The sequence below is a fragment of the Mustela lutreola genome, chromosome X (genome assembly GCF_030435805.1).
Source record: "Mustela lutreola isolate mMusLut2 chromosome X, mMusLut2.pri, whole genome shotgun sequence".
In the NCBI taxonomy this organism is placed as follows: domain Eukaryota; kingdom Metazoa; phylum Chordata; class Mammalia; order Carnivora; family Mustelidae; genus Mustela; species Mustela lutreola.
The window spans coordinates 14,895,989-14,921,259 of NC_081308.1; the positions used below are offsets into that span (position 1 = coordinate 14,895,989).

At 41.6% G+C, this 25,271-nt stretch overlaps 1 protein-coding gene across 3 annotated transcripts in view; it reads right to left on the bottom strand.

Moving 5' to 3' along the window:
* The window catches only part of ADGRG2 (adhesion G protein-coupled receptor G2), a 138,350-nt gene that overhangs the window by 21,061 nt on the left and 92,018 nt on the right, over positions 1-25,271 (bottom strand). The window contains exons 5-17 of one of the 3 annotated variants that reach the window (XM_059157978.1): positions 24,118-24,156; positions 23,975-23,998; positions 21,931-21,969; positions 19,988-20,029; positions 17,730-17,783; positions 14,210-14,262; positions 13,081-13,136; positions 10,256-10,295; positions 9,750-9,787; positions 8,376-8,470; positions 7,797-7,863; positions 1,312-1,417; positions 1,035-1,218 (exon numbers count right to left, since the gene is read on the bottom strand). In XM_059157978.1, coding sequence (XP_059013961.1) covers positions 1,035-1,218; positions 1,312-1,417; positions 7,797-7,863; positions 8,376-8,470; positions 9,750-9,787; positions 10,256-10,295; positions 13,081-13,136; positions 14,210-14,262; positions 17,730-17,783; positions 19,988-20,029; positions 21,931-21,969; positions 23,975-23,998; positions 24,118-24,156 — 837 coding nt within the window. Of the gene's footprint in view, positions 1-1,034; positions 1,418-7,796; positions 7,864-8,375; positions 8,471-9,749; positions 9,788-10,255; positions 10,296-13,080; positions 13,137-14,209; positions 14,263-17,729; positions 17,784-19,987; positions 20,030-21,930; positions 21,970-23,974; positions 23,999-24,117; positions 24,157-25,271 lie in introns of all 3 variants that reach the window. The other 2 variants (XM_059157976.1, XM_059157977.1) reach the window with 2 other exon arrangements.

Below are 25,271 nucleotides of genomic sequence, written 5' to 3' on the forward strand. Positions count from 1 at the left end.
TGACTACAAAGGAACATGAAGGAACTTTGGGGGTGGTGAAAATGTTACGTATCATGATGGTGGTTGAGCGGGTCTGGGTGTTTAATCCAACCTCGTGGAACTATAAAAATTTCATCTATCCACAGATCTGGATGCATTTTATTGTATGTAAATTATACTTCAAAAAACCCAACTGAGGCACCCGGGTGGCTCAGTCTAAAAAAGCATGCGAGGGGCTGCCTTCAGCTTAGGTCATGATCTCAGGGTCCTGAGATTGAGCCCTGCATCGGGCTCTCTGCTCAGTGGGGAGCCTGCTTCCCCCTCTCTCTCTGGCTGCCTCTCTGCCTGCTTGTGATCTCCTCTCTCTCTCTGTGTCAAATAAATAAATAAAATCTTAAAATTAAATTAAATTTAATTTAATTTAAAAAAAATAAAAAAGCATGTGAGTCTTGATCTCAGGGTCACGAGTTAAAACCCCACATTGGATGTAGACATTATGTAAAAATAAAATCTTTAAAAAAATAGAAGAGGGGTGACTGGGTGGCTCAATTGGTTAAGCATCTGTCTTCGGCTCAGATCAGGATTCCGGGGTCCTGGGATTGAGCCCCGCATCAGGCTCCCTGCTCAGTGGGAAACCTGCTTCTCTCTCTCTCCCATTACCCCTGCTTGTGTTCCCTCCCTCGCTGTCTATCAGATAAATAAATAAAATCTTTAAAAAACAGTAAATAAAGTTCAAAATTTTCCTCTTCAGAATGTTGGAAACTGACCTCATAACCTTTTGTGGAAGAAACAAACCTGTCAACTAACTCGTCTCAATAAAACGGGGTATGTTTGCCTCAGAGCTATTTCTCCACTCTCTTGCTCAAAACAATCAAACTCAGCCATATCTATGTTCTATGAATGTCTGTAGGAAAGCTCTCAAAATCAAGCAGACTTCATAAAAAGAAAGGGTCAACCTGGTCTTATTACAGGTATCTTGACTAGGCAGGCTAGCTCCTGCGTTTGCGGAAGCCAGATTGTAACAAACAGCAGCAGCCTGGCTCCGTCATACTGACCTGTCTTGTCAGGAGGGGAGGTGGCCGTGATGACATCCACAGGGGCAGATGCGGTGGGAGAAGAAAGTGAGGATTTCACAGGTGGCAGTGTCTGGGAAAGATCAGTTTGGGGCGTAGGAGAAGAGATAGTTCCAGAACTGGGAGGCGTATCCATGGCAGAGCTCGAAGCTAGGGGAGCTGAAGGCTGGGGAGAAGGAAGGTGAATCACTTGTGTTGGAGGGCTCTGGGTTAGAGGTGGATGATTTAGAGGTTCACGAAAAGAGAAGGCACTGGAGACCTGGGACAGAATGGTGGCCTGAGGAACAACAGGGATGGAATTGCTAGAAGAAAATGGTGAGCCATCAGGATGACCAGCAAGACATTCAACGGGATCCTGCAGGTCACTGAAAGAAAGAATCAGAGAGAGGCACATGAGAGACAGAAGAGTGAGAGGCTGATCTCCTCTAGCAACCATCCGACACCACCAAGGGGACTTGGCTTTTTCAGGGACCTGCCACTCCCAGCCTCTGCCCAGCATACTTTCTGTGCGCCCTTGCCACTGGCCCGCGTCCACCACTTCGTCCCTGAGAGAGGAATTAGCCAGGAGGGATGCTGTTTTATGAATTTCCAGTTCTGGATGACTCATTCACCACTGCTCTCAGGCTCTTATCCTTTATTACTTATCACTCAGCTGAAGAGATCTTGTAACAACACTTCTGTGTGCTTCTGGGGGAGGGGAGCTCTTACATGCTATCACCAACCTAGTTGATGTTCATGTATTAGGAACCTGTCTTAGGGTTTATTTATTTTTTTTTTTTAAGATTTTACAAAATGTATTCTCAAAAAAATAGAATCACGCGCCCAAACTGTTCTTAACATACTGGAAAGTTTTCTAAAAACTAGGTGCCCGGGTGGCTTAGTCATTAAGGGTCTGTCTTCTGCTCCGCTAATGATCCCAGGGTCCTGGGATCGAGCCCTACATTGGGCTCCCTGCTCAGCAGGGAGCCTGCTTCTCCCTCTCTCCCTCGCTGTTCCCCCTGCTTGTGCTTTCTGTCAAGTAAATAAATAAAATCTTTAAAAAATTTTCCTAAAAACTTAAATACCAAAATATCATTTTCCTTGACTATTTGAATCTACATTAATAAAACTGACTCATCATTTTTAGAACAATTGAGTTTACTCTGAAGTGAAAGCATCTCCATTTCAAAACCGTATCTGTCTATAATAAATTCACAAACGCTTATGTCAATTCAGTATTAACACAGGGTACAAAAGGGTATGGCATAAATTGAAAAGCCAGCTCCAAATTTACCAATAACCGTAAAATGTTTTTCAGATTTTTCCCGTAGTTTTTGCAAAGTACATTAATTCTGTAGATTATACTTACAATCTTCTGTGTATTGACCCATATTAGAAAAATGTGCAAAAATAATAATTATTGATTTGGATAATGGACTTTTTTATTTCAGCAAGTTCTCATACTGGTCCTAGTGAGTCACAAGTAAGTCTTTCTTTGCCATGAAACCTCTAATTTAGCTCACTCACATGCAGTGTGATATTAGCTGGGATAGGTAAATCACACTGCCTTTTTTTTTTCCTTTGACCTACTGATTTGTTTCAAGAAAATCTTTTTTTTTTTTTAAGATTATTTATTTATTTATTTGACAGACGGAAATCACAAGCAGGCAGAGAGGCAGGCAGAGAGAAAAGAGGAAACAGGCTCCCTGCTGAGCAGAGAGCCTGATGTGGGGCTCGATCCCAGGACCCTGAGATCATGACCCAAGTCGAAGGCAGAGGCTTAACCCACTGAGCCACCCAGGCGCCCCTCGTTTCAAGAAAGTCTTGAACTGAAGTTAATAATACATAAACTTTTGTGAAGCCGATGAATAGAGGAATCTGTCTGAATTGATCTTATACCACTATAGTGCAGCGTGAGGCTAACTGGCACATAGTGAGTGGCCAGGAAATGTTCATTGATTAAAAAATGGATTAAGGGGGTGCCAGGGTGGCTCAGTCATTAAGTGTCTGCCGTCAGCTCAGGTCATGATCCCAGGGTCCCTGAACGAGCCTACATCAGGCTCCCTGCTCAGTGGGAAGCCTGCTTCTCCCTCTTCCACTCCCCTTGCTTGTGTTCCCTCTCCTCTCTCTCTCTCTCTCTCTCTCTCTCTGTCAAATAAATAAATAAATAAATCTTTAAAAACAAAACAAAACAAAAAAAACACAAGAATTAAGCAGGGGCCATAGGGTCCGCAGCTTATAAATCAGCTATGCCTCAGTACTGCTTTAGCTCAGTGGTTCTCAACCTAGGCCATACCTGAGAAAACCCAGATGACTTTAAAAAATATACAGAGATTTCCGTGGCCTACTCCTCAGCGGCTGCTTCAGCTGGTCTTGGTGCAGGGGTGAGGCCCCCAGGCCCATATATTTTCATGGCATGCAAGGTTGAGAAGAACTCATATACTCTCCAGATCCACCAGTCCTGGAGGGTGGGGGGGGGGGGGAGCAACCAGAGGGGGCCACAAACTATTACCTAGGGAAGCCTCTGACAGATCTAGTTTTAGGTGATGACTTAGGAGCACCCACTAGAACGTGTCCTCAGAGCTTCTCTGGGGTGAGAGGCAGGAATACTGTGTTGAGGAACCCGAGGTGGGTCCTACCCGTAACAAGAAATGCTGGCTCAGTCTAGTCTGGCCCGACACCTGCAGGAGGCCTCTCAACACAGCCTGAGGTTAAGGGGAGGCAGTATGGACGAAAGGGCGCCAGACAGACACAGAACTGAGGAGTCAAGAAGCCTTGGCTGAGGCTCTGGCTCTCATTAGTCCTCTAGGTGACCCACCCCAGTTCCCTGAGACTCCATTCTCTGAACCGTATACTGCAGCCACTCACTGGGCCAAGTCATGGCAAAGGTGCTTTGCAGAGTATAAATGACATTTTCTTCTTATGTCTGGGGGTCTGCAGCAACCCGATCCCCCCGGCACGAGCAGTCCCATTCACCGGGATCTGCCAGGAAGAGGCTACCCTCTCTCTCTGATGCTCTTGGCACTTGGGCTACTCAAAGTCCTGGCTCCGTGGAGAGAGGCACGGGGTGGGGAGGGGGGGGAACGGCGGCGGGCAATGCCCACTACGCGTTAGGAACCTCAGAGCCTGCAGCCCCGGGGTGGGGCTCCCTTCCCCAGCCCACTCGGGTGGACTCTCCAGGGGGGTTGCGGGTATCCGTGTTTGCTGCTACGCGCTTCTCCTCCAACATGCAGCCTCCGTCCGATAGACTGTGCTTGCCTTAAAGAATTCTTACACATATACACCCATATCGTCACCACCCAGATGAAGAGAGAGCACTTCCAGCACCCAGGAAGGCCACCTTGACATATCAGTAGGTTTTAAAAGGGCCCAAAGTGGCTCAGTCAGTTAAATGTCTGCCTTACACTCAGGTCGTGATCTCGGGGTCCTCAGCTTGAGCCCCATGACAGGCTCCCCACTCAGAGGGTAGTCTGCTTCTCCCTCTCCCTCTGCCCCTCCCCCTGCTTGTGTGCTTGCTCTCAAATAAATAAAATCTTGTTAAAAATTTAAAAATGGGGCACCTGGGTGGCTCAGTTGGCTACGCGCCTGCCTTCGGCTCAGGGCATGATCTCAGGGTTGTGAGATCAAGCCCTACATCAGGCTCTGTGTTCAACAGGGAGTCTGCTTCTCCCTCTCTGCTCCCCTCCCCCACCCCCATGCTCTCAGTTGCTCTCAAAAAAAAAAAAAAAAAAAAAAAAAAAAAAAAAAAAATCAACCCATCGAGGAATCCTGAAAAAAATCCACAAACCTGGGCTATACCCCAGACCAATAATAACATCACCATTTCCGAGAGTGGGAAGCAGGCAGGGGCGTTTTTCAAACTCCTCGAATGATTCCAATGAGCATCCGGGGCTGAGAAGCACTGCTCTGTGGGCTCGACCCCACTACGCAGTTAGGTCCCTGAACCAGCAGCACTGGCTTCACCTGGGGACTTGTTAGAAATACAGCACCTCAGGTCTTTCCCAGACCTCCTGGACCAGAATTTTAACAAGATCCTCTGTGACCGACACGCACAGTAACCTCTGACAACTGCTGACTGGGCTCACGTCCTCATTTTCCAGAGGAGGAACCTGAGGTTTATTTCTACGGATAAAGAAGCAACCGCTGGATACACAGTGACATGAGGACAGAGCCCTAGCCAGACAATGAGCTTGTGCTCTGCCTCCTTCTCTGTGTCCTGCGGCTTCTTCCTCACAGCAATTTGAATGGACAACCCCCAGCGGTCTGTTCTTCATCTGATCTGGTACTTCTAGAAATTCCATCTCTCGAATGGGCCTCAAACCTCCAGCTTCATGGTGCATTTTAAGCTAAAACTTACATATTCTTTACTTTTTATTATAGAAAGTGTTATAAATCCTAAACTAGAGTTCTTTAGCTATTCCTTGAGTCCAATGTCTTACTATATCCCAGAAATACAGCCCACACCGGGCAGACAGGCTACAGTTAGCCTTTTGTTCCCATATGAAAAGGTTTACATTGGAAAATGTATGTCCTTTTGTCCAAATACAAATTTTACCCAATTGTAAGAAAGTACAGAAAATGCTACAAAGAAAAAAAAAAGGAATAGTAAGCAAAATATCCCCCATGATGACAGTACCTAGGCCAGTCACTGAGAACCCCTGTGACTATTCTCATTTATTCACTTCCGAGTTTTTTCTGTGTATATTTATATACACCCGTGATGACGTCACCCATGACTTTGGGGTCATCTGCCTCCCAGCTTCCGTCCATCACAGGGCTGAGTTTAAGGCAGTCATTGTCAACATTGGTTGCACATTAGAATCGCTGAGGGGGCTTTTAAAACCCTTGATCCCTGGACTGTGTTCCAGACCAAATAAATCAGAATCGCTGAGGGTGGGAGACTGGAAATCGGGATTTTCAAAAAATTCTTCAATGGAATTAATTTGAGGCTTATAGAAACCCTGCAAAAAATAACACAGAGTTCCTTATACCCCTTACTCAGCTTCCCTCGATGTTAACATCTAATGTCTGGAATTGGAACCAAATAGCTATCAACGTTTAACATATTCCAAAGATGGCATCTCAAATCACTGAGGAAAAGACAGACTTTTAATAAATGGTGCAGGACCCCTGGCTAGACATTTTGGAAAGGATTAAGTTAAATCCATACTTCTTCCCACACATAAGAATAAATTCTAAGTGTATCTAATATAAAAAAAAAAAGGGGGGAAAGAAAGAAAGAAACCAAATAAATACTAGAAAAACTCAAGGGTGAATTCCCCTATAACCTGGGCATTGGAAAAGGCTTTCTAACAAAGACTTCAAATCCACAGGCAGTAAAAGAAAAGACTGGCAAATTTAACTACAATTTTTTTTTTTAAGATTTTATTTACTTATTTGACGGACAGAGATCACAAGTAGGCAGAGAGGCAGGCAGAGAGAAGCTCTGTGCTGAGCAGAGAGCCTGATGCAGGGCTCGATCCCAGGACTCTGGGACCATGACCTGAGCCAAAGGCAGAGGTTTTAACCCACTGAGCCGCCCAGCCGCCCCTAACTACAATTTTTAAAAAAGATTTTATTTATTCATTTGAGCACAAGCAGGGGGTGTGGCAGGTAGACAGAGGAAGAGGCAGAAGCAGGCTCCCTGCCAAGCTGGGAGCTTGGGGTGCAGGACTGGATCCCAAGAGCCCAAGATCATGACCTGAATGGAAGGCAGATGCTTTACCAACTAAACCACCAGGCAGGAGCCCCTTAACTACATTTTTTAAAAAAATTTAATTCGCGTGACAAAAACATGAAATCAAAAGATAACTGACAAACTGGGAGAAAATATTTACAACATATACCACAAAGGGTTAATATCCCCACTATATAAAGGACTCTTAAAAACTGATCAGGTGATCAGGGGCGCCTGGGTGGTACGGTGGGTTATAAACATCCATTCCTGCTTTTGGCTCAGGTCAGGATCTTGGGGTCGTGAGATGGGGTCCTGTGTTGGGCTTTGTGCTCAGTGGGAATGTGCTGGATGTTCTCTCTCTGCCTCCCTCTCTCTGCTCCTCTACCTGCTCTCTCTCTATCAAATAAATAAAATGTTAAAAAAAAAAAAAAATCAGGGGCGCCTGGGTGGCTCAGTGGGTTAAAGCCTCTGCCTTTGGCTCAGGTCATGATCCCAAGGGTCCTGGGATCGAGCCCCACATCACATTCCCCACACCACGGGAAGACCACTTCTCCCTCTCCCTCTGCCAGCCGCTCTGCCTACTTATGTGCACTCTCTATCAAATAAATAAATAAAACCTTAAAAAATATATATCCAGTAGAAAAAGTGGGAAAGACATGAACGCACAATTAACAAGAAAGATACAAAAATGACCCCCAAATACATGAAAAATGTTCAAATAGTCCTCATAAGAGAAGTGCAAATTAAAACACCACTGAGTTGCCCTTTCTCAACTACCACACTGGAAGAATTTAAAAATAAGAGGACATTCAGTTGGTGAGGCTGGAAGGTTGGAGGGAGGTGGCCAGAATATTTCTAATACTCCCCAGGAGATTCTGATGTGCAACCAAGATTGCAAACCATTATTTCAAAGTAATGGTCCAAGTGGAAACTTGATACAACAAAAAACTGCATTTCCCCTAAAACTGAAAACCCTTCTTCACGGTCAAAATTCCAGAATTCCTTAGCCAACATGGCGATTAAATATTATCGTTATTATTATTAACATTATTGCTTTTAGGAAAAAGCTCAGCCTGTTTGCTACATACCACTGCAGTTTTCCTAACTCTTCCGGCGAGGAAGGGCATGGTATCCTGACAGAACAGCAGCACTGTTCTGGAGACAGCAGTAAAAGAAAGAAGAAAATACATGGTCAAGAACAAGGCAAGGCAGAAGCTCAGATCCATCAAGTATTATGGTTTCTACAGTGGCTGCATTTTATAAAGCCTTGTCTAAAATAGGTGATTAAAAAAAGAAACCCTGGATACTATTATACTGACAATCATACATGTACATAACAGGTGCTCAAAAATATTTATAGCGATCACTCTTCAGCAGCTCCTAAGAAATCTGAAGTAATCACATCCAGCAGCAATGCATCAAACACTCCAGACAGAAGTCCCTCTCAGTAGGGTTTTTTTTCTATCTTATTTTCAAATACAGTATACTGAAACTTTACTGGTGGGGGGGGGGGGAGAGAATCACCTTTTAGAGCTCACTAAAAACTGTCCGAGTCAAAACAGAAAGCTATCACATACCTAAATTTACTTATTATATTTTCAGTTTTAAGAAGAACACATCAAAGTCATGTGAAAAAGAACACAGCAATAAAGATAGAGACAACTTACCCATCGGATGAATCTTTGCACTTTTCAAAGCAACCATTACAGCACATATGTTCATTGTTTTATTCATTTTTATTGTGAATGTACAATTTAATGTGCTATGAAGAGAAATATAGATAATTGGAATGTTACTAAACTGGAAATCTACCTACAGATTTGTAAATGCTTTTTCAAACTTGGGAGTGAGGAAAGGAGACACTGATGCTGTGAACTTGGTGACACCCCAATGACCTTGCAAACATCCACAACTTTGATCATGAGACATTTATAGAGGTTTACGGTTGCAGAGGTTGCAAACCAGAGACCCTGTGACCACACACAACTGTTGATTCATTTTGCCTGCAGGAACCAGGAACTGGCAGGGGTGCAACTTGCCTGCAAAGACAAGCATCTTAACATCTAGATTCTTACCCCTAGCTGGCTACTTATCAATTATCTATGGGTGTTTAAATTTCCATCATGAGAGCCCTGTCACATACCAGCCTGGATGAACATCGAGGTCTCTTAAATCCAAAACCTCTCTGGCAATTCAATCTAGATCATCTGATAACTAGCAATTTAAGACATTATCGCTTTTTTTTCTTTAGTCTTGCTTTACACGAAAAAATGTTAATGTTGCAAATAACCAAAAGTGGTAAATGACATGAACTCAATATATATATATATATACATATATATATGTATATATATATATATATTTAGTAGATAGGGATTCAATCTGCAGCTTTATGAGGAATTGCCATTATCTGTACCAACGAACAGCTTGATGAGCAGAAACTGTCACTTTCTGGGACCTGTGCTATCACAGAACGCTCAGGATTCAGGTGACGACATTACTGACCCATGTGAGCCATTAGCTTATGCAGCCAGGCCAGCTGATGGACACAATGTAACAGGATCATCTGTGCAACCTCAAATAACTGTCCGGCAATCTCTGATTCACCCCTGCACCTCTTTTTAATTTTCTTCTCTTCTCCCGCATTCCCATCTTTCCTCCCTTCTCTCCTTAGTCCAAGCACCATATTATGTTCCCTCTTCTCTGTCTCGCCTTCACCAGACTGGACCACTGGGAGCCATTTCTTGGTTATACTGGTGGCCCTTGGGGCTAAGGATACTGACAGTTCTTAGCATCACAGCATCAGAGGCAAATGGCCCAATCCCACCCACCCCTCTGCAATCCACAAAGAAACGGGAAGATGCATGTGACAGAGCGATGAGTGTTTCAGAGGCCAAAAACATATATCCAAAATGTATGATTATGTATGTATTTACTTTTTAAATATTATTTATTTTAGAGGAACACGTTTAAAACCCCTCAATACCTTATTTCTCATGAGTAGCGAAATAATATGGATAAAAGTATTAAAAATGACTGACCTTTGGGCCTCTGCTGTGGCACACACGGTAAAATAAGTCTGGAAAAAAAAATGTATATACAGGTTCCTTTGATAGTTGCAAATGTCAGACCAAACAACCCAGCACTTATCACAGCCTCACAGAACCGTAGAATCGCAATAACCCCTAGGGATCATCCAATTCACAATTGCTGTCGGATTTCCGCCCAACTGTCAAAGTTACTGGGGCAAACAAGGTTTGCGTGCATCCTGCTACCGTCAAGAACTCACTACCACACAAGGGAGCTCATTCTGGGGCCTTCGTTTTAGGAAACTTTCCCTGTAACATCCACCCATGGTTATTTCCAGCTCTGACTCTGGATCCATCCAGTTCAGATTTCTGGGGCAATGGAATTAGTCTAGTCAATCTTTCTCTGTGACAGATTTGGGGAAGTTTGAATACATTTCTCCTCAGGAACGCACAACTGCATGCTTTCCCCCAAACAGAAATAGTAATGATAAACAAGGCATAGAATGTTTTCTGATTACCTCACTTAAGGTTTGCAGGATTTTGTTTAGCTCTGATCGTCTGTTAATAAAACGAGAGAAATTGACATGAAGGAGATCACTGGTGACGTTAAATTCAAAACAAGTTAGATTTCTAGCAATTAAATTAAGCCTATGGTATTTACTGTTTCCAGTGTTCACTTTGAAGAAACACTGGGTATACTAAGAGATTCCTATGTGAGAAAAATAAATTATTTATATGACAAGGGAAACTAACCAGACAGAAGCTGTATCAGTTCTAGCCAACAGCAATATATAAATTATGGTTGAACGATCTTGTTATTCATTAGGCTCCTGCAACCCCCAGGCAGCTTCTTCTGGCAGAGGGCCCAAGGGAGAGCCAGCCCAAGGCGAAATTTCTGAGAGGGGCTCACCACTCACCATGGGGCCCTGCACCCCTGATTGCTTCCTCACTCCCTTTCCACCTGACCCCACCGCCCTCTAGCACTCTCCAGCCCTCATTCCCTTCCTCACCACTCCTCTTCCAGAATCTCCCTCATTCTTTTCCTCCAATCCCTCTCAAACAACACCTTTATTTCTTCAATGTGGAAGAGTTTCACGAGAGGTTAGGACAAAAGAAACCTAGTTAAAGAATTCACTCTAGGAGTGCCTGGGTGGCTCCGTAAGTTAAGCATCTACCTTCAACTAGGGTCATGATTTTGAGGTCCTGGGATGGGCTATGCCAGGCTTCCTGCTAAGGGGGAGCCTGCTTCTCCCTCCTCTGCCCTTCTCTCTCAAATAAATGAAGAGGAAGAGGAGGAGGAGGAGAATTCACTCTAAGGCAACCATTCTCAATTGGGGGGAGCGGGGCGGGGAGGAGACAGACTCTGCCCCACAGAGGACATTAGGCAATATCTGGAGATGTTTTTGATTGTTGGGGGCTGGGTGTTACTGGCACCTAGTGGGTAGAGGTCATGGATCTGTTACAGATCCTACAGTGCAAACACAGCCCTGCATACTAGAGGACGATCGGGTCCAAAATGACAATAGTGCCAAGGCTAAAAAACCCAGCTCCAAGGAATGGGCAATAGTTCTAGGTGGTTCCATGGAAGGTCTAGAGGAAAGAAGAGAACAATTGTGACAACAATAAGTAGTCAGCTAGCTTTTCTATTTGGCAGGAGCCGCTCCTCCTTAACTGTGCTCAGAAGCTACCTTTCCGGGGATCTCCCTGGTCCCTGGGTTCAAGTCCATCCACTCTGCCTGCTCTATATTTAGAAATGTAGAACATCCTTCAGTGCCCTAGACATATCGCATTCATTGTAGGGATTGTACTGTATCATTATTTGTTTGCATCCTAGGTCTATCCTACCAGACTCTAGACTCCTGGTTCTAAAAATTGGCCTCAGGCTAGAACCACCAGGGGGCATTCAAAAGTATCAACTTCTGTGTCCCAGCCCCCAAATACTGATCTAATTGTTATAGTGTGCCTGGACATCAGGATTTTTAAAAGCTCCCCCAGGTGATTTTAATATGCAGCCAGGATAGTGAACCATTGTTCTAGAACAGTTTTCCATCCTGAGAGTTGGGTTTATCCCAAAGGCCACACACATAGTAGGTACCCAACAAATGCTTTGTGGCTTTAAATGAATTCCTCTGTATTTCAAATCTAATAATTCAGATGAATTGTAAATATGCAAATTTGTGTTCTATTTATAAATTTGTGAGTTTAAAAAAATGTATCTTGGGGCGCCTGGGTGGCTCAGTCAATTAAGTGTCTCCCTTCAGCTCAGGTCACAATCCTGGAGTCCAGCACCAGGCTTTCTGCTCACTGGGGAGTCCGCGTCTCCCTCTGATTCTCCTCCCTCTCGTGCTCTCTTGCTTTCAAAGTTTAGGATGCTTCTAGGACATTGAGATTTTCTGCTTTTTATTTCATACATATACTCTGAATAGCTAGGAAAGCTACGTTTTTATTAGGAGTTCAAAAAATAGGAATAAAGGACAGAAACACCACTCCTGTCCATCCCAGCTCTCACCACTCTCACTAGAGGAGCCCTACAGATGTCTGATAGCTCCCAGAGATCAGATAGAAGAGATATAAGGCTCCCCTCCACCTCCGCACCGCTAACCCAGGGGAAGCAGCCAGGTCAAAATGCTAATTGAAAGGATGACCCTTAAAGAGTGTTCTTTTTTGTTTTGTTTTGTGTTTGTTTTGTTTTTGACCTAGTTCAATATCATCACAGATACTCCCCGGACATTTTGGATTTAGTTCAAAATTTGATGTAAACCTCATTTGAGGGGTAGTAGCAAGGTTGAGAGCAGGTAGATTTTATCTCCGATGCTGCTTCCAAGCGCGGGGGTGAAGACATGATGTTTCCGCTCCCAGTGTCGCTCAGGTAAGACTGACTCCAGGCCTAGACTGATATTTTGACCTCGTGTCTGACTGGGAGCACCTGTATTTGTAATGTATTTCTCACTGTCCATGCTTGAACCTGGCAGCTGGTACCTACTTCACGAAGACCTCTCTCTCTCTGACTTTTGAATGACTGAGGCTTGATGAAAGCACGAACAGATGGATCGCACGGCATCCCACCTTGAACTCCTCTTCCAGCCTTTCTACCAAATCATATTAAAGCTCAAATACCAATTCAAACTGACCTCTTAACATATCCACGAGTGTCAAGGAGAAGAGACTCACAGGGCTATTTGATGATGGGTGACTACCATCTCTCTGCTAAGAAGTCAAGAACCAATTCTTTATAAGCTTTGGGTCTATTTCCCCTTCTCGGTTTCCAAAAGCAAAGACCACTCAACAAGCATCTTTCCGTGGCTGATGTTTTAACTTTTAAATCAAGCAGCAGATTACTCACCTCGATTCCCTTAGAGACAAGATGCCCGATAAGGTGCCATTAGCCGCATTTTGATTCTGTTAGGGGCACAAAATCATTAAGAATGTAACAAATACTGTTGTGGGGTTTTTTTTTTACACTCTCTAACAAGAAGTTGTTCTTCAGTTTCATTGACCACCCAAAGAAATACACCCTAAAACAGAATGCTAACCAAAGATCAAATCCTATCGACTGAGCTAGTTTCTGTTTTTATATTTCCTTTAAAAAATATTCTGAATCAGCAAGTCCAATGTGCTCACTGATTTCATGATTTCAAGGGTTCCCCCAAAAGAACACATTAAAGCTCTCCACATTAAAAAGTCCCAGACAGGGATGCCTGGGTGGCTCAATTGGTTAAACAGCTGCCTTGGGCTCAGGTCATGATCCCAGTGTCCTGGACTATAGTCCCGCATCGGGCTCCTTGCTCAGCAGGGAGCCTGCTTCTCCCTCTGCCTCTGCCTGCCTCTCTGTCTGCCTGTGCTCGCTCTCTCTGACAAATAAATAAATAAAATCTTTAAAAAATAAAATAAAATAAAAGTTCCCAGATGTAAAGTAAGGAACTTGTAAAGAGGGAACTTGGTAGCAGACTCCACTGCATTTCTAGCACCTTCTTCCTCACCTGGTACATAGTGGGTGCTCAGGAAATAATCACTAAAAGAACAAACCACATTTGGCTGGAATCCTCTGACCTGATCCAGGTCATGGGAAGACTGACACTACTGTCACTAAATCCCCTGTGGGCTGGAACAGAATCAGATTCATAAGACCTCTTAGATTCAATATATTTCTTATTGCCAGAAGTTTCTACTATAATTTAAAAAAATTTTTAAAGGCAATAGGATTCCATCATATAAACATTCAGCAGCAAGCTTAGTGAAAATTGAAATATGCTTATTAACAAAGTACCATGATTATTATGAAGTCAAACCCTCTTGACAAAGCTAGTGACTCAACAACACGTTTTTATTTAAATTTGGTCCTAAAAGTAAATATGCCAAATACCACGAATAATCTGAACCTTAAACAAATCTTTACATGCACAAGCACTTGCTTTTTAAAATTAAATTTTAAAAATTTTAACAATTAAAAAAAAAAATCTTTTAAAACCTACCTGGGTACCATTGCTTTCTTCATATGGAAACATTATTTCACCTCTAAAGAATGCTAAAAATAAATTTGCAAAACAAAAACTTGAGACTTGCATCCTTAAAGCTTAAGGGTTAATACAACACAGGAAAAGACTATCAGATTAACAATGAATAATCAAACTAATAAATGGTTTGTCAAATTCTTCGCAGTTACTCACATTTACCATCTTTTCTGTCAGAACCATACTCAATGACCATCAGTACAATTTTCAGAAAATGTGAACAATAAATTCTGTGTGGGAATGTGGAAAGAGAAAAACCTTGTCTCCTGGTCAAGAAATTTTAATCCTACATGCTGCTCATCAGAGCCTCGTTTCCCATAAAGATGCTAACTTAGGGAACTGGCTCTAACATACAGAATACTTTGGGGGGCGCCAGGGTGACTCAGTTAGTTAAGCTTCTTCCTTTGGCTCAGGTCATGATCCCAGGGTCCTTGGATGGAGCCTTGCACCCAGGCTCCCTGCTCGGTAGGGAGTCTTCTCCCTCTCCCTCTGCCCCTGCTTGTGCTTGTACTCTGTTTGTCTTCTCTCAAATGAATAAAATAAAATCTTTAAAAAATAATCTTTTGGGGTTTTCTGGTTGTAGTTACATACAAAAAGGAGGGAGAGAAAAAGCGTTTCTCAGAAATTAAGCAGCTGTATAATAGTCTAATTATTCCTTGTCATTTGACTTTGGGTTTTTTTTTTTTTTTTTTTTAAGATCTTATTTATTTATTTGACAGAGAGAGACACAGCAAGAGAGAAAACACATGCAGGAGTGTGTGAGGGAGAAGCAGGCTTCCCCCTGAGCGGGGAGCCCGATGCGGGGCTCGATCCCAGCACCCAGGGGCCATGACCTGAGCCAAAGGCAGCAGCTTAACAGATAAGCCACCTGTGCACCCCTTTTTCTTACCAAGTGCAATCTCTCCCCAAGAACAAAGTTAAGATTTTGCTTTTGAAACCTGAATAGTATGCAGGGAAAATCCTTTCTTCAGTTGAACAACTCACTGTGTCTTTCATCCCAGAAATGCCAGAAAACTCTGTTCTTAAAATGTGCACTTCGGGAAAATACAGAACTCAATTTCAGTCAACCTGTTTCCTACAGGGTATACTTGGAGGGGCTCCGAGTCAATAAAAAAATAAATAAATGAAGAAAGAAAGAACGGAAGGAAGGAAGGAAGGAAGAAAGAAAGAAAAAAAGAAAGAGAAAGAAAATAGAGACTGCTTAACACAAGTACACTGTGTGCAGTTCATAATCTACAGAGACAGAAAACCGGCCTCTTGAGCGGAAGGCAAAGAGGTCATACAAACTAGGGCAGGTGTCAGCCATTTTTCTGGTATGCGATCAGACATTTAAGGTTTTGTGGGCCATACGTTCTGTCAGAACTACTCAACTTTGCAGTTGTAGCATGAGACGCCAAACAACAAGTACATAAATGACATGGCTATGTCCCAATAAAACTTTATTTACAAAAACAGGTGGCAGGCATTATTTAGACTATGGGCAGTCGTCTGTCAACTCCTGAGCTGGAGGCTTAAATGCCTTCTCAGTCATCTCTTACAGCAACTCAAAGTACCACTGATGCCCACAGCCAAGAACCCAATGGTCCACTCCACTTAAAATGGCCTATAAAGCCACTGGCCCAGTAACTTACAGGATTTCTCTCTTTTAGCAACTTCCCTACTGAGAACCTCAACTTTGGCATATTGATACCGAAATCTCAATTAATGCAGCATACAATTATTAAAAGTAAAGATACTTGACATATGCATAGAATTACTTCTAAATTTGGGGGCAGAACCCCTTAGCTATTAAAAATGTATTTAGTGAGTGCATGCCGACACCCACAGTTTCTCTCCCTCACCCCCCTTGGCTCTCCAAGTTCATCCTTCAGTCTTAAGGAACGCACGCTGAATTTCAGAGCCCAGAGGTAGCAGAGGAACTGGGAAGCTTTGGACCCTCAGCCTAAGTTTGCCTGGTCAGCTCCCAGTTTTGTCACGAGCCTCCGTTGTTTCCCTTCATGATCTCAGATTGGAACCTGAGAGAAGTGAAGGTTTCTAGTTTCTGGCAGGATACCATGGGATTTCTGGTGCCAAAAGAGTTGGTTCCCTGATGACGTTGTTTTCACCAGGCACTAAAACAAATGGTCAATTCAGTCACTTAATTGGGGAAAACATTACTCCAACCAGCTTCCTGGCATCTGTTATTCAAGATGACCTTTTTTTTTTTTTTAACTAAATGTTCAATTTTCAAAGTTATCAAACATCATGTAGACACAACACTAAACTAGACATTAGTCACCAGTCCAAAACACAGATGAAGCGTACAAATAATGAAATTTCGGAGAATTCAGTAAGAGAAGGGTAAGAAAAGAGGGAGGGAAGAAGAAGAAGAATTACAACATATGTGAAAGTGAAATATATCTAACCAGTCTTTTTTCCATTTAATCAAAGCCAGCTAACATCTGCCTACTACACTCTACCTGGTGCATTCTATCAGCAGAAAGTTCATATACGTAAATCTCACATTCACACAAGCAGAAAAGTTTTGGGGACCATTCTTTGAATACAAAGTTTTCTTCTTTTCTAATACTATCCAACCTTGACTTCTTTTCCTTGAAGTTGTTTCCTATGCTTTTAAAACAAATTATTAAAGGAAACAGAACAAAAGGAACAGAAGAAACGGGAAATATTCCTATAAGGATTATTTTTTAAGACTTTAATTACAAAATACATCACTACCTTCCTCCTCTCTCTTCCCGTGATCCAGCTCTGACCTGCCACACCATGTTTTTATGTTTTTCACATCTGCTTTCATTGGTTTTAATAAGGAAAGAAACCCAGAGAACCAAACCAATGTGAGAAAAATGGCTGTTTCATTCCTTCTGGCCCATGGCAGAAGGGAAAATATTCCCATTTCAGAAACAGTGTGTTCTCAAGAGATTTCCATCTTCAATTCAAAAAATAGTGGGCACAGTCTGGGCTAAGGATGGCAAAGTACACTCTGGGCACTACTGGAATTAGCATCCAATTAAACTAGGTGTACGTGAGGTTTTCAACATTCTGGTACAGCGGTTTATTTTACTTTTAGCAAAAGACAACACCCTCTTTCTCAGCTATAATACTTAAGGGCCTATGGAAAAACTTGAGGGATTTATATACCAGAAGTGGCTTTCAATAATTAAGTTCATTACTAGTTAATATTCACAGATCAACTCTAAGGATATTAGTTATGGATTTAAAGCTATGGCGAAAACTATTTGGTGTAGAGCTTCATGTTCTCATATTAAGGAAATCCATCGCCATCTCACTACGCAACAGGAAGATCATTTCAGGCAGTTCTAAAATGCGCTTTTGTTTTCATTTGGGACTTCTTACTAGCCAGGCAACGTGAAAAGAGAGAGATCAGAGAGATACGCATCACATCCTCAACAGGAGAAAAACAAACCTTTTCTCTCTCTGGAGCTCATTTATCTGGTAATATGTCATGTACACAAGAACTAACCTGAGTCATTGCAAATAGACGACAAATTGCAGATATTTCTCTGGGGTTTGACTCCTGCAAAGAAAACAACCCAGCCGGTTAAACATGTCAACACCTACACTTACATCCTACATTGTCAAGAGAATTCACAAATTTAGGCATCAAATGTGGACCAAAAATATTTTAAGTTGGGTATCATTGGCTGGATGAATTCCACAAAGACTAGTGCAACAAGAGACTTTTCATTTCGTAGCTGCCCAGCTATACAGCTTGACTCTTTACTACTCCTTAGTATGTCACTGTCTAATTCCCTACTTCTCCCTCAAAATTTTTGTTGTCCTATTCCCAATTAAGCCCTCTCCCGCCTGACATAAAAAGAACAGTATGAAGGCAAATCGAGCATAGAGACTTTAAATGCAATAGCCCTTACTCATAGATCCTCCTTCCTTTCCTGGGTAGGGGAGTCCTTGAACGCTCTAATGCTGCTCTTATTTCCTTATGCAAATATATTAAGAAATAACAGCAGTGTCATGATGTCATTGCACCTAGGCAAAAACCACAAAATTCAAAACTATTTGCTCAACAACCACCATCTTCTACAGGTTTTGGAAGGCTGCAGATACAGACCCTGCCCTCCACGAGTGTGCTATCGAGTAAGTGATGGTGGCCGGTAAATAAAAAAGTTATAGTGAGGGCAAAATGGAGGGAAGGCCAGGACAAGAGACCACACAGGCATACAAAGGAGGGAGAGACGAATGGGAGATGAAATAAGCCATGTTAGAACCAAAAACTTCATACATAGTCACCTAAAAAACACTGCACCCTTTGGTGAAAAGAGAAGTGCATCTCTTCTTTGGACTTGAAGAGAGCTCCAGGCTTACTCCCCTAAAAATCTTGCCTTAATTTCATCCTTGTGGTGAAGTATATGAAATCTATAGTAAATGAGGGGCAAATGCTGATAACACATTAAGCAAAGTGCCAAGGGGAAAAGACTGTTACATTAAGGAATATTTTGCTGTCCCTGTTAGGTCTGGCTTGGTCAGAGTTATGTATGCAATGCCCGACTGCTATTTTATTTCCATTGTACTTTAGGAGTGCATAATTTTTTTTCTTAAGAGAACGAGTTTGGACACAAACTAAAATTAGGTTTCTGCCAGAACAATCTGGGTGACGTCTGCTGTAGAGGTATCATGCTTCAATTAAGAGTTTTGATTCTGTGAACAAACTGAATTTAGGTGCCACAAGGTACCCTACATATAGAATTGCATATTGTTTCATAGCAATGTTACCCACGCCAAAATAGAAATTTCATTTTGAATATACCTGCTTTAGATGGTGGGTAGTAATGCTTTAAATGTTCTCTACAATCCTTGGTCTACTGTTCACTCAGTGTTACCTTCCATCTCTCATCTTTCTCTAAATTTTTAGCACCTTTGTTTCCAGCGATGTGTGTCTTTTGCTGCTCAAGAACCCTGAGAATTTTCTTTCCCATTCTTAGGGCTTATCTGTAATTTCCCCCGAGTACATGACCATAGGTCATCCTTTAAATCATGAGTAAGAAAACTTTATAAAGGGTCAAAAATAAATATTTTAGGTTTTGTGGGCCATATAGTCTCTGTCACAACTACTCGACTCTCCTGTTCATTGTACCAGAAAAGTAGCCATAGATAACATGTAAACAAACGGGCATGGCAGTGTCCCAATAAAACTTTATTTACAAAAACGGGCAGTGGGCCGTATTTGCCCCGCAGACCACAGTTTGCCAACCCCTATTTTAAATCAACCAGAAGCCTTTGTTAAGCAAATCGCGTATTCCTACTCTTGCACAAGGTACTTGAAAGTACATCCCTTTATTTGATTTCAAAAGAGTTTGAGGTTGACTCCTCTAAGAAACCTTCCCTCATAAATTACATCCCATCAATAACCACTAGCACCAGCCCTTTTATTTCCCATGCTTCTTAACCATGTCAGAAATACCTGTGTTATGATTTGCCTTTATCTGCATACATGTTGGTGTTATCTCTTTATCTGCCTTATCTCTCCCCAAACTAGAAGATTCTGAAGGGTGGGCACTGTGTAACATTGTGAGTATATAGCCTAGACACTTAGTACAACTTTCAGGTACCCAGTGCATAAACATCTATTCATTAAGAACAGATTTCATTTTAAAAGGTAGGAAAAAAGAGAAAGAAAACATAAAAACCAGCCATTTGTTTTTTACTTTACTTTACTTTACTTATAAAAAAGAAAAAAGTCTTGATATTGATAATAAATCATACCTGATGCATTGAAGGTTTTTACTATAGTGATTTTAGTTTTTTCTGCAAAGAAGCAATTTAAATATTAGAGCAGAACTGTTGCTTGTTTTTAAAAAACAATTTGCCATGAGTAGCATTTTAGTGAAGTGCTAAGAAAATCATACTGTTGACACATTTTGGCCACTATGGCTTTTCCCGGCAGCAGAATAAAGGGAAATCACGTACCCAGATCCTATAGCATTGAACTAGGGTGGGTGTGGGCTTTGGATTCCCATGTTTACCCAGTTCTCTCCCACCCATTACGCACCCCACTGTTTGTGCCATTCTACTGCGGTTTCCACATGCTGCTGCTAGACAAATTAATGTGCAGTTACACTTCAGATATGTAGAATTAAGCCACTCTCAGGACCTTCAGGTGACAGGTTGCAAAGAAAAGGTGGTTCAGAATAAAACTTAATGGAAACATAAGACCTAAAATACTGCATACTCTATAATCAAGAAAATGTCCTGCTATTTTCTCTAGGAGCTAACATAATATTACCGCTATTACATCCATAGATATAATTATTCTCAAAGAGGCTGAAACACTCGACTACGGTTGTACAATAAGGTCACAGCAGAACCAGGACAAAATTGTTCAAACCGCAGGCCAATAGGAACACGCTCTGAAGAAGCAAACCTTAGAAATGGCTTCCCCAGAGTATGTTGGGTTCATTTCTCAGATAACAGAGAACCAGGTTTAGAAATCCTGGCCCTAAGGATGGCCAATTAGAAGAGGCTGCGATCGGGGCACAGATTTGCAAAGGTCTGTCTGCCTGGGTGAGTGGCAAATTCTGAAGAGAACACAAAGCTCAGATCTTGGAGAAGCACTTAAGAATGATAACGTTACACTACCAGCTTCTGAAACCTCGATTGTGTTATGTGTGACTGATGAGTTCCCGTTTTAGTGTGTGACCGACTCATGGGTAATGGCTGGTGGTAATTACGGATGCTGACAGTATTTTGCATTATCGTATAGTATTTGGTTTGCCCCGATACTGTCCTACCCAGAGCAAACAAAACACATCTGTGATATGAACTTCCAGTTCTAGAAACAAAGTGCTTTTGGGGAAAAATGTTCAACCTCTCTAATCGAGAATGTAAAACAGAACCTACTGAATTGAAAGCTCTGATAATATGTGAGATAGTCTCAGCTCTCAGCAAAGGTACGGTGACACGGATATCCTCATTCACTGCTGACAGGAACGTTGCTGGGTACAAGCTTTCAAGAGGGTAACTGAGCAGTGTATCTAATAAGGACCTTAAAATACTCGCCAACTGCTAACCCACTACATCCAATCCTTAGAATGCTTCCTATGGAAATCGGGAATGAATGCAAAATGTTGGCACAAGGATGTTCATTGCAACAATTTCTATTAAAAAAGTATAAACAGCTTTAAGAATGTTCAACATATGGTACACAATGGAATATTATCAAGTCATTAATAGTAATGGACAGTGGAAAATACTTATAATTTAATATGAAATCAAAAGGGCAAAACATAAAAATCTATATATACTATGACTATTGTGTAAAAGACAGACAGACACACACACACACACTGCATATGTATAGATGATCATGAATGGAAATATACCAAATGATTAACAGTAACAGTCTTAGAAAAGTAATATTAGAGATGATTTCTATTTTTTTCACTATATTTTTCTATATTCTCCATTTGTTATGAGCTAAGATACATTACTATTACAATTTTTTAAAGTTATTTTAAACGGAGGGAGTTCAGGAAAATGATAACACCAGAATGACACTATCAAAGTGAAATGAGTAATAAATCAACAATTGAAGACACAGGAAGTAGGCAAGGAGACAACATTTAACAACCCAGAAGGCTGACCACACAAGTGAGAAACCCAAGAAGGCAGAGGACAAGCTATTATATTTAGAAAGAACTTGATATTACCTGTTTTGTTTAAAGTGGATAATACACTCGAAGTAGCATCTGAAATAAAGTAATGAAAATTAAGCTTAATTATTGATATGCTTAATGAACACATACATCTTCTAGATTCCTTAAACATTTCACTTTTCCCCAAATCCTAGAGAAGCTAGAGAGTTTTGCGAAAGCCAGCTGACACTATCAAATGTATTTGCTGCCCATCCCGCCACACACTAACCATTCTCCAAACCCCAGACACAAGTATTCATTCTTTTTTTTTTCTTTAAAGATTTTATTTATTTATTTGACAGAGGGAGAGAGATCACAAGCAGGCAGAGAGGCAGAGGGAAGCAGGCTCCCTGCTGAGCAGAGTCTCCGATGTGGGGCTGGATCCCAGGACGCTGAGATCATGACCTGAGCCGAAGGCAGTGGCTTAACCCACTGAGCCACCCAGGTGCCCCAAGTATTCATTCTTTTAAAATGTGTTTCCCAAACACAGGTGATGTGTCTAAAACACAGCAACACTGCTATGATTATTAGATTTAAATAAATTCATTTATGTTGTTTAATAGGTTATCCCTTTTACATTCCATTATAGTGCAAGTCCCTAAGGGATATATTTCCAGTTAATACCAACTTTAATATACAGCCCTGCGGATGGATGCCTGATGGTACACTCCTACAAAGCAATCTTTAAGTAGCTTTGGCTTAAAATTAAACTTCTTAAACATTATATTTAACTGACTTTTAGGGGAAAAAAAACCTCATTTTGATCTTATTTCCCTTAAAATTCCATTGAAAATCTATTCTAACTGCTATTTCTTTAAATAGAAATCATGGTGTCATTTATTATTCTGGATGAAACCTTAAGGGGGAAAGGTACATATTACCACACTTAAAAATCCACATACAATGGATCTAAAAACTACGGCCAAAGCTATTTTGAAGATGTTCTTTCACTTTAAAAAGTAATTAAATGTAGGGGTGCCTGGGTGGCTCAGTCTGTTAAGCATCTGCCTTCGGCTCAGGTCATGATCCCCAGGTCCTGGGATGGAGCCCCATATGGGGCTTCCTGCTCAGCAGGAAGCCTGCTTCCCCCTCTCCCACTCCCCCTGCTTGTGTTCCCCCTCTTGCTGTGTCTCTGTGAAATAAATAAAAAAGCAAATCTTTACAAAGTAATTCAATATAAAAACAGTAATATCTAGCCCGTCCCATTAAACCAAATATGAATTTAAACCAGTCTTGATCGGTGTGAACTTCATCTAGGATCCATTGGCTCCTTAACCACCAAGAGATTTTTATTTTAACTAAGTAAGGGGCTGTGGAAAGGGTTAGGTTTGAGCTGCACAAAGCTGAAGGCCGCCTACCCACAGAGGGGACCGCTGAGAACGCGCCCGGTCCGCCTCCCTCAGACACAGCCCACTTCTCTGGCGTGACGAAGAAGCTGGGTTTTTCTCTTTATGTCGTGCTACTTAAGAATTGATAAAATCATCTATAGGGGTGCTTGGGTGGCTCAGTGGGTTAAAGCCTCTGCCTTCGGCTCAGGTCATGATCCCAGAGTTCTGGGATCGAGCCCCACATCGGGCTCTCTGCTTAGCAGGGAGTCTGCTTCCTCTTCTCTCTCTCTCTGCCTACCTCTCTGCCTACTTGTGATTCTGTCAAATAAATAAATAAAATCTTTAAAAAAAAAAAAAAAAAGGTGATCTTTGAACACTCCATGCCGAATCACTGAAGTCACTGGATGTGCTTTCCATATTTAAACAATCTGTCATATAAAATGTGCTGGCATTGTGTTGGAAAGCAAGAGAAATAGGGTACTCAGAATGGGATCAGCATTTCTTCTTTTTCACAGAGCAGTTAGCGTGGTGGGGGGCTGGACTCCTTCCATAAGAATGTTTTCATTTAACCAAGAACTTCAGGGTACTCTCCAGAGTCAACAGATTCGGGGATTTGATTTGGGGTGTTTTTCCTTCAGCGTATTTGAATACGAAAACCTTCGACACCACTCATTATACTTATATCCATATTAAGGGTTATCAATTTTCACTTGCTTCAGAAAAATTCTTACCATTTAGGCTTGTAGTTTCAACCTCTTTTGTCCCGAGGGAGGGGGAAGGAACCAATAAAAGGCATAATTAAATCCAAAACTTAACAAATTGGGCTAAAACTAGGTTTGAATTTTTTTTTTTTTCAAAATCTTGCCTGGAGTACCATTGGTGTAGGGGACAAAACCAACAAAAGACGATTCAACTGCAAGAAGAAAAAACAAAAAATTTTCAAATTAATATTTTGAAACAATTATTTATTGAATTCTAAAGAGTTAAAACTTTTTAGATAGAATTATGAAAAGAAGTAGACAACATGCTATCAGACCAATATGAATCTCCAAGCCCCATAATCTCTCAGAGACTATACACTTAACCAGAGAATTGCAGAGAAAGAACCCCAAGGAATGAAATAAACACATCTGTCTCATTTTACAGACAAAGAACTTGAGACTCATCCCTCAAAGCCTGCTCCTACCTATGGAATATTACGGAAATAAGTTTTGGAACCACAGCAAAATATGTGACATACCACTTCCAAATTTTTTCAGCCAGAGAATTCAAGAAAACATTTTATACTTTGAATAATTGTCAAACTACAATTGTGAAATATATGAGCATGTTGGCTCCACTCTGTTTTAGTAATGCCTGGCACTCTTCCCATTGTGAATGGATTTAAAAAACAAAAAACAAAAAACTTTGCTATCACTCAGTACAGTACCACCTAACACATTTTCCTGGTAAGTTATTTTAAAATATGGCTGCTATTAAGACAATCAAGTTCTAAATTTCCCATGGAGTAAATACACTTACGCTAAGAGGTCAATCTACTACACACACTTTGCATGTTTAAGTATTAAAAAGGTCCTATGGCTTGACTTCTACATATACACAGGAAAAGTAAATGCAAACATTTTACAAGTAACACAAGCTCTGCTGCAGGAGGCAGACTGATATATTCAGTGGGTTAAGGACCACATTTGGGTGTGTCAAGGCACTTGGCTGGCCTGTCTTAGACTGCTCATGCATTGGCTGAAACACACACACCCTGTCTTACATTATTGCTTTCATAGTTTGTCATTGACTTTTTTTTTTAATCACCAAGGATATTTCTCAAGAAATAAGACGGTTTCTGAGCAATAAGATTCAAAGTGTGGGTATGGAATCCTTTGCTGTTGGGACAAAACAAAATAACTGGCCAAAGCTGGTTTTTTAGTGAATGAGTATCCGCTCTTCTGAAAGGTGATGAGTGGTGAGAAGAGGCCTAGAAAGCACAAGCCCCTGCCAGTCCCTGGATGTGTTCCGGCTGTTCCGTTCCGG